General features: G+C 45.4%; 1 protein-coding gene across 3 annotated transcripts in view; it reads left to right on the top strand.

Annotated features, from left to right (window-relative positions):
* Positions 1 to 8,550: 8,550 nt before the first annotated feature.
* The window catches only part of ENAH (ENAH actin regulator), a 103,944-nt gene continuing 102,384 nt past the window's right edge, over positions 8,551 to 10,110 (top strand). For 2 of the 3 annotated variants that reach the window (XM_063124126.1, XM_063124125.1), the window contains exon 1: positions 8,559 to 8,822. In XM_063124126.1, the coding sequence (XP_062980196.1) occupies positions 8,818 to 8,822 (5 nt within the window). In that variant the 5' untranslated portion in view covers positions 8,559 to 8,817. Of the gene's footprint in view, positions 8,823 to 10,110 lie in introns of all 3 variants that reach the window. The other variant, XM_063124123.1, reaches the window with a different exon arrangement.

The following is a 10,110-nucleotide window of genomic DNA, read 5'->3' as shown; positions in this document are numbered from 1 at the left end:
AAAATGGTTGTGCGTATTTGCCTGTGGGAATGCTGAATGGGAGGTTGATGAGGTAAACACTTGTGATGCTATATTTTCTCCAGGCCAATTAAAGATATTAGTACCATTCTTTGAGTCCTAAAACTACCTAGATCAGGGCTCACAGTTGCAGATGTTTACAATAGTAATAATGTGCTTCACTAGTGAATCCAGCCAGTGGGATGAAGAGCGGCATTCCATTTTTGATGCATGCATCTGGTTTCTGGCAACTCTTCAGTCATAAATAATGATGGTGATAAACAGATGCTTCTTGCCTCCACTAATCTGCAAGCCTATTAATGCTCAGATACCTATTTAATATTTAATCTAGTTAAAACAAAATATAACATTTTGCAACATTTCCCTTAGTTAGAGATCAGAATGTTTCGATTCCATTTGTACTTCAGTCGTTTGAACTATTCCCCCTGCCCCATTCCATTTTGCAAACTGTAACTTCAAAGAAAGGCCCAGTGTCTGAGACAGGTTTCATCTGTAGTAAAAAAAAAAGAAAAAAAAGTGTCTGGCACTCTAGTAAAAAGGCAGAAGTTGAAGCGAATATGTGTGGCATACGAAGAAAAAAAAAGAGGAATAAGGTTCTGTAATGTTAGTTGATCACATTCATAACATGACTAAGCCTTTTCAGGGATGTATGGATTCTGTAAGTGAAAATGATATGCACCTAACCATAAGAAAAATAAAGATCCAAGGCTATCTTCTCCAGAATGGAGACTTTGAAGTCAACAAAATACTCTGAAGTAAGTGATTTGTGGATGCATAGTCTAAATGCCTTTCCTGAAAGATAACTGTGGCCATAAGCCTCGGATAAACACAACATTAAGGAATTTGAATCTGATTCGGGACAGCTTTGCACAAGGCTGCTTTTAGTGGTATGTTACCAGATATAGATGCTTTGAACATGTATTTTTGTGTGTGGTGCGGGGATCATCACACATACAAAAGAAAAAAAGTGGCCTTGTGCCATGAAAGTGCATGCACAAAGATGCCCTAAAGCCGAAATCTAGGCAGAGCAATCCTATACTCTGTTTACACTGGGGTTGAAGCGGCGAGGGAAGCTTGCTCAGCCTGGGAGGAAAGGCGAAAGCAAAGCACTCAACCAGAAAATATGAAAGCAGAATAAAAATGGCAGACACACACACACACACCCTTAACATGGTGTGGGTGGCATGGAGGGAACCAATGAACTCACAAGAATGGGGGCAGGCCCCTGGCACACTAACTGCATCACCGTACCAAGCACACAATATGCAAGACAAGGCCATGAGCCGCCAGACCATCGACTCCCCAGTGGCACAGGCACTGTGAGGTGCTCCATCCAACTAGGCAGCAACAGTCCCAGTACATCCAGTAGCCAGGCGTCCCTACAGTTTGGGCTTCGAATCTCTTTATTCCGCTCATAAGCATTGTTTTTGAGCACAATACCACAAAGGGGAGGAAGGAGAGCCCACACAACACAACATGAAGCTGTTGCTGTTCCTCTCAAGTAGTGGGGCTCAGCAAACAGGCAACTAACTGTGTGGAGCAACCCCATGGGTATCAGGGGTGAGGGGGTCTTTCTGGTTGGGTTTTGGGGTCTTTCAGTGCTGAATGTGTGTGTGGTTTTTTTTTTTAAACTCATCTTCACACAGGATTGCAACTCTGCTCTTGTGCAAGAGTCAGGAGTCGTAAAAGAAAAAGAATGGAACGGCTTTCCTTAATTGTGGGCAAACTTACCGGCACGTGCCCTATGAGGAATAATTGCTGAAGTAGAAAACTTCACGACCATCCCTCCCCCCTCTCGAAAGGGCTCTAGGTGCAGATGAGCCCCAGGAGTGGTCAAAGTAACAAGTGGAAGGTCAAACACAGTAAATCAGTCAGGTATATTGTTTGGTACAGAAGGAGGGTCAAGAAGCAATCCAAGGGTCAATAGCACAGAGCATCCATCACAGGGCAAGGTACAGGAAGCAAGATAGCAGATACTGGAACTGGCAGAAGTGTGGTTTCCAGCAACTCTCAAGTTACCAGTGAGAACTGATATAACTAAAGCTACACAACCCCACCCAGTTCTCAGCTGCTTCCTGTTTGAGGCTTGTCAGATGTCCTCGTCATGAGGAGGGTCCAACTCATGAACATTTTGTTCATTCATTTTGAATGAACAAAAATGTTCATTCATGAACATTTTTGTGAACCGCCCAGAGAGCTTTGGCTATTGGGCGGTATAAAAATGTAATAAATAAATAAATAAATAAATAATAAATTCCCCTTCAATAGGAGAGCACTCCTTTGCCTGGCAACCATCCTCTCATGGACCTTAAGATGCTGGCATTCTTGGGGGCTAGGTGGTGGCCCAGCATCTTCCTCTGCGTCCGAAGCTGAATTCTCTGCCTCTCTAGGAAGTAGGTTCAAAGGCCTCACTCCTAAGGGCCCAGGTTCTTCCAAGGGGCCAACTGGCTTTGGTGGTTCTGTCTCCTCCTCTGAAGATGACTCCAGTGGTGGCATGACACCAGAGACCACGACACCAGCTTTTCTGAAACTTGGTTCAAGGGAAACCCTGCCTTTTTTCAGAAACCCAAACAGCCCTAAAGGAAGTCCCATACAATCTTGGCCCATATTGTGAACTGACACTTGCTCTTCCTCCCCTTTTCTAGTACAACTTTGCTTATGATATACTGGATGAGAGAATAGTTCAGCTTCCCCCAACAGACCACAACTTTCAGCATTCCTAACCATTGGCCAGGCAGACTAGGGATGATGAGAATTGAAGTCCAAACATTTGGAGGACACCAGGTAGGAGAAGGCTCCAAGAAGATTGCAGAAGTATGCCCACCTCAGAATTATTCATATGCTTTTCCTTGCATGGCTAGCTTTGCAATCAGTCTATCTCAAACTTTAAAACATAGAACACTGGATTCAGACTAAGTCACAGTTTGTGATTCACTTCTCCCACTGATTTCAATGGGATGAAAGCATGACTAACGAACAGTGCAATCCTATACATGTCTACTCAAAGCAAGCCCCAGTGAGTTCAATGGGGAATACTCCCAGGAAATTTTGTATAGGATTGCAATCCCTGTTTGAAACCAACCCATCTCATCAATCACAAAACAAAAATAAATAAGGAAATAATATGCATAGGTATGATATGAAGTTGTATTGTTTTAAAATAGATTTCAAAAGTTCTCATTTTCCTTACAGAAATGTTAGAATATCTTCCTTGAATTTACAAGGAAAGACATTTCCTCTTAAAAGTATTTGTTTCCTGTGGACCCTTCTCTGACAGGTTTGCTATTAGGTTAGCCATAATTACAATGTCCTATAATTTCACTAACCATTCCTCCTTAGTGGCTTTCACAGACCTTTTCAGTGGTCCAAAAATAATTCTAGTGAAACAATCATGTTTATTTTGGACTACAACTCCATCAGCCCCAGCCAGTATGGCCAGTGGTCAGGAATTGTGGTATTTGTAGTCCAAAACATCTGGAAGGCCTCAGGTTGCCCACTCCAATGACTGTTCATCATTCATTCAACAGCAAACAATTCTGTGTGACAAAGTGGGTAAAAAGAAAGAAAAAGAGTACAATCTCCATTGCATGCTAAAGAGCAAGATCATGAGTGATGATGACACAATCGAACTGCAGCTTTGCCGGGTAGCCAGCTTGCTAAGGACTGATTCAACCAACATCTGGTCATCCATCAAGCATCACACGAATCAACCATAATACAATCTGCAATGATATTCACAAAGGATTGTTTTGGAGAACAGAAAGAAAAGAGTATTTGTTATCTATTTAGATTTTTTTTCCTAGCAAGAAGAAAGAGGCAATATTTACAAAGTGTCCCCTGGAAATGCTGAACCAGTGTTTACACCAAGCAGGATATAACATTTTGAAAGCAGTTTGTAAACAGTAGAGTGTCATGGGCCCCAACAGTTGTAAGTGCACTTCAATACCGTTATAAAGCAGTCGTGTAGATCCTGCTTGGGAGAAACAAAGAATAAGATGTTGGCCAATAAATTGAAGCTTAGTCCAGACAAAGCAGACGTGAGTCCTGGTCAGTACAAATGGTAATCATGAAATAGGGCTAAGGTTGTGGCTTATTTTGCATGCCCCATCAAAAGCCAGGTTTGCAGTTGGGACAGAGATGCTCCTTGACCCAGCCTTGCAGTTGGAATGGATATACCAGGGCTGGTGACCATGGCTAGGAGTGCCTTTGCCTAGGGTAAGCTGGTGTTCCAGCTGCACACATTCTTAGAGAGAGCAGGGCTGATCATATCTTAGTTACCTCTGTAAACAGGCTTGCCCTTGAAAACGTTTGGAAAATCAGCTGGTTCAAAATGCAGCAACTACAGTTTTGGCCAGCATCGCTTCACTGGATCATGAGTTGTCCGCTATATCCCACTGACAGCTGATCTGTTTCCAGGCTCAGTTTGAGATGCTGATGATTAACTTTAAAGACCTAAACAGCTTAGGGCCCAGAATACCTGAAGGATTATATCCTCCCCAAGGAGCCTACCCATCCTTTAAGATCAGCTGCAGACTTTTCCCTGCATGTTCCACTGGTATCAGAGGCACACAGTGCTGGCTCCCAGTTTTTGAGGGTCCTTGGGCAAGACCTCCTCAATGGACCCCTCCCTCAATGAGTCTACTTTTTCCACTGCCATTGTCACCAATTGCTACTGCTCCTTATCGTCCTTCTCATAATTGCTACTACTTGCTTGCTTGACAGATGGACAGCCAGAAAACAAGTAGGCAGTGACATCTACTGCTCCTCTTTCTCACCACCATCATTGTCTGGGCTGGAGTGAGTGGCAGGTGAATAAGCAGGTTGCACTGATGAAGAGGAACAACTCCAGGGGGTTCTTGTCAGTGGGCCCTTGGTAGGTTGAAGGCCCTTGTCATGTGCCCGACCATGACTACTCTTGACATTGGCTCTGGAGGCACATTTGTTGGGAACATGGGAGAGCACATTCCCTATGGCTGTGCCTAGGTGGTAGAATTCTGCTGCGGGAGATTTGGCATCCCTGTTGCCTCTTAAAGACACATCTATTTCAGCAGGCATTGTTGGATTTGTCTGGCTGATTATCAACAGTACTTTATCTGCCACTCTGTCTGCACTTACGTGTGTGTGTGTGTGTGTGTGTGTGTGTGTGTGTTTAATGGTTGTTTTAACTGGAATGTTATGGATCAATATTTATTTATTGCATTTTTATACCGCCCGATAGCTGAAGCTCTCTGGGCAGTTCACAAAAATTAAAACCATTCAAAGTATAAAACAAACAGTATGAAAACATGATATAAAATACAATATAAAAGCACAACCAGGATAAAATCTTATTTATTATATTTTATATTTTAAGCTGCCTTAGGTGGATAGGGGGCACATTAATCAACTCAAGTAAATAAGAGCATTGTTATGGATACCAAGGTGAAAAATGCATGGAAAAAAAAACCTGTTTGAATAGGAATCTCTTGGAAGAAAGGGAAAGATTCCAGGGAGCAGAGTTGGCCTTGAGGCTGCTGGATTCAAGGTCCCTTTGTTTCCCTGAGGGTCCCCTCACCTAAGCCAGGCAGGATCTGGTTAGATGGCAGGGGAAATAAAACATAAAAGAAGGAAACAATGAAAAAGTAAAAACATGACCCCCCCACTTCACCCTGCCCCATCCCTTTCTCTGACTAGCAGGGCTTTGAAAGGGAGTATTCATCATTTCCTCCCCCTCCCCTCCCACTTTAGATTGTGCTATTCTGTATTAGAATAGCACAATAGGTGTTGGAGGAAAATTCTGAGAGTGCCGTGGACTGCAAGAAGATCAAACCAGTCCATACTCCAGGAAATAAAGCCAGACTGCTCACTTGAGGGAATGGTATTAAAGGCAAAACTGAAGTACTTTGGCCACATAATGAGAAGACAGGATACCCTGGAGAAGAGGCTGATGCTAGGGAAAGTGGAAGGCAAAAGGAAGAGGGGCCGCCCAAGGGCAAGATGGATGGATGATATTCTGGAGGTGACAGACTTGACCTTGGGGGAGCTAGGGGTGGCGACAGCCGACAGAAAGCTCTGGCGTGGGCTGGTCCATGAAGTCACGAAGAGTCGGAAACGACTGAACGAATAAACAACAACAACAATTCTGTATTAACTATATTTTTAAATCAAGACCAAGATATTGTCTACAGCAAGCTTATATAGCTCTTTTGAAATCAAGGGAGCTTTGTGGATTTCCATCAAGCACAGATCTAACCTTAGGTAGAACTATAAAAATGCATGAGTCTTTTTTTTTTTTTAGTTAGTTATTTTACCTGAGTTTTGTTGTCATTTTCTTACACAGTGTTTGAGCACTTGGGACATATATGCTATAAAGGAGTGTTTACAGAGAAGAATAAAAGTATTTTATTTCCAGTGTAGTTACTGTTAAATGATTAGTACTCGTTAGCCTTGCTCTTACAAAGGCTAAAAATAAATAAGTCACCATTTCTATAGATAGCTAGATGTTTAAACTGGAGAAATAACTCTGCAGGAAAGAATACAGAAGAAGTCAGCAGGGTCTTGTACTTGAAGAATAAACATGTCATTATTATTATTATTATTATTATTATTTTAAATGAAAATGCAATGTAAATTAGGAAATAAAGCAATCAAAGCAAATGTCACCAGGGCAGGCTTCAGCAACCATTTTTCATGTGAGAAGTTGAAGGAAGAGAAAGACACTATAATTTATTCATGGCCTAAAATTAGTCTTTGGCCAGCCACAATAGGGCGATGCTTTTAGAATACTTATTCCAGTCTTCAAGGAAGACGCCTTTCTGGTCCCTGGTTTTCCTAATTTTATACAGCTGTCATGAATGATGTATGCTTACATGGGACTAAGCTCTATTGAATTCAATTGGAGTTATTTCCAAACAGGCAGATATAAGATTGGGCAGCAAGTCAGAGTACTTGGATATAACTGGATATACAGCCCAATCCTAGGATGTTTACTTGGAACTAAGATCTCAATGGAGATGACACTCAAATAAATGGGCATGTGTACACTAGTTGCTGGGGCAGGAGGGTGCTGGTCAGCCACTGTGTGAATAGAATGCTGGACTAGATGGGCCCTTGGTCTGATCCAGCATGGCTCTTATGTTCTTATGTGCAGATTACAACTCGAAGGCTGCAATCCTATACCCACCTCCCTGGGAGTAAGCCCTACTGAAGTCAATGGGACTTGCTTCTGAGTAGATATGTATAGCATTGCCCTGTAAGGGCATGTATGTTTAGACAGAACAAAGACATACAACTCCAAACATGCCCCAGCCAGCCATGCTGAGAGTTGTGGGCCCTTTTCTGTCTAAACATGCATAGCATTGTGCCTTGCATGTACTTACTTGGAGTAATTTCCATTGAATAAATGAGAATGACTTCCAAGCAAATGTGTTCAGTACTTGTTTAAGCATCACATATCAACCTAAGCATATCTTCCACACATTTTAATATTCTGTTCTCAAGGAGCCATAAATCCTGTTTGCCAATGTGAGGTGTAAACTGGGTAGTGGAAAGAGCAGGAAGTAATCTGTATCTTGATATTGGAGGGCATGGTAAGAATTCGTCCAGAAATTTAGCGTTAATGCCGACTGAAATACAAGGTGCATGATAAATAGGTAAGCAGAGAAACAATCAGAACTTTTGAAATAATAAAGAATTCAAGGCAGGTCAGTTGTAGAAAAGGACTGAATAGTAACCAGAGGCTTGAGCAGTAATATATGCACTCCACGTGTCCTTAGTAACCCCCACGGCATGCAGCTGTTAACAAATGCGGTATGTTGTGCAGAGGTCCAGGCAAGGGCCCCGAGATATGCTTTCCAAAGAGAGCTTTGTAATCCATGTCCATAGCTGTGCCATAACGACGCACAAAATCGGCTTACCCCAGAGTACCCCTCTGCATACGGATTTCAGTCTCTTAGGGCGCAATCCTACGCATGTTCAGACAGAAAAAAAAGTCCTGCAACTCGCAGCATCCCGGGGATGCTGGGAGTTGTAGGACTTCTTTTCTGCGCCCTTAGGCGTATTGTGGACCGCAACCACCGCGCACAAAGGAAGTCTGGGTGGGGAGGGTGAGCGGCGCGGCCCACGCCTAGGTGTGCAAGGAGGGAGCCACCCAAGCGGTCAGCAGGGGTCGCCAGGGAGCATGCGCTCACCGCGGCGGTGGCGTCCGTCGTGCTCCCCAGTTGGTCGAGCCCACGTCTCTACGTCCCCCCACCCGCGTTACAACCCGCATGGAATGCACAGGGAATGCAGACTAGCGAAGTGGGCGTGGCTTCCTCCGCTCCACCCCCTTGGCGTCCCCCTGCGTGCTTGCTCGCTTGCCGCCGCGCCCCCCTCCTTCCCCCCTATGCGAGCCGGTCTCGAGCGAGCCGCTTGCGCGTTGTTCTTCACCGCGTTCCCGACTCTCCCACCTTCTCTTGTTCTCTCTCTCTCTCTCTCTTTCCCTCCCTCCCTCGCGGCGCCTCCAGTGTCGGTTTGTTCCTCCCTTCCCCCTCCCCGTCCCCTGTGCTATTCCTTCTTTCCTTCCCTCCCTCCCTCCCTCCTTTGACTCCCCGCTGTGGTCGGGTTGGGCCAAGCAGCCAAATCGGAGGGCGCAGGCAAGGCAGGCGAGTCCGTCTGAGGGGTTGCCAAGGCAGGGGCTGGCTGGCGCCCGAAGGGGACACCCCCTCCGCTTTCTTTCTTTCCCACTCGTCGCCTGTTGAGGACAACCCGGCCGGCTCCTGAGGAGAGAAGAGCGGGGAGCGGGGGGGGGGAGAACGGCCCCCCCAGACCTTGGGCAGCAACATGAGGTGAAGACGGGAGGCTCTTACACTTACTTCTCTCCCCCCCCCCATATGGAGGAGGGGAACGGGGCCTTGCTGAGGGCATCTGTATGTCTGTCCATAGTAGTGGTGATGGTAGTGTTTGGGGGAGGAAGGTTGCGGCGGTGGGGAGAGGGAGTAAAAGGTTTTAGAAATAGGGAATGGGGAAAACCTGCGGGTGGTGGTGGAAAGGGTCCCCTGCAGCATGAAGCGAGCGCTTTGAGGGGAAACCCCGGCAGGGTGGGGGAAGGGGGGTCCTAATAGGGAAACCGCGGGCGGGATCTGGGAAGCATCGATCGGTTTGGAGGGAAAGAGCTGCGGCGAAAAGCGCGAGCGGGGTGGGTTCGTGTGTGTGTGTGTCTCCCTGCGCCCCGAAACGCATTTTGCTCTCCTTTTCTCACAACCGTCCTCGCATTGCTCTGAATTCTTGTGCTTCTCCCCCCATTGTTCCTTTCTCTAAAAAGTGGGGGAAGTTACGTGTGTGTGTGTGTGTGTGTGTGTGTGTGTGTGTGTGTTTGCCGGTAGGGGAGAAGAGAAGGGATTGCGCTGGTGGTGTGTCCATAGGGATACTAATGGCTCATCTGGCGTGTAAAGCTTTTGTTGCATACAAGGGTTGGGGAAGAGGTTTTGGGGTTGCGCAGAGGGGGAGGGGGGAGAGGTGAGACCACTTCATTTATGGGGGGGGGGTAAAAGTCAGCATAATTTGGCGCGGAGGGCGGGGGGAGCGCGATCGGATCTAGAGGACGGGGAAGGCCAGGCTATTTCCAGTGTCCTTTATTCGCGTTTGAAAACAAGACATGGAATCACCTAGGTGTTAGCCACCGCTATACAATTCAAAGCGGAGAAGTGGGAAAGCGTCTCCCTTTCTCTCAGATCGGTGTGTGTTGCATTGCAGCAGCCCCTGCTGGGTTTTTCTTTGTGTAATCGATAAATAGGAGAAAATCACACACAAGCTCATAACACCCCAGCAACAAGGAATATGTATTTATATTTAGGATTTTAAAAGGGGATTTGTGTTTTAATGTCAGCACTGAAATAGGTATCCTCCCTTCTCTCATAGCTAACCCTTGAGGAGGGCTTCCTTTCATTTGGAACCTTTTTTTTTATTTCTGTATTTTGTATTCAGTTACCACCTCTCTGCTTTGACGCAATATTTAGAAATGGCACTTGGTAGGCTCTTCATCAGGCTCCGGGAAGCCTATTCTTTTAAATTAAGCTATGGGGGTTGGGACTAAATTACCCCTTCCCCCAAATACTTGCATTGTATTTGAATTTC

Source organism: Elgaria multicarinata, chromosome 4 (assembly GCF_023053635.1).
Source record: "Elgaria multicarinata webbii isolate HBS135686 ecotype San Diego chromosome 4, rElgMul1.1.pri, whole genome shotgun sequence".
In the NCBI taxonomy this organism is placed as follows: domain Eukaryota; kingdom Metazoa; phylum Chordata; class Lepidosauria; order Squamata; family Anguidae; genus Elgaria; species Elgaria multicarinata.
This window is presented reverse-complemented; position numbering and strand designations above follow the sequence as displayed.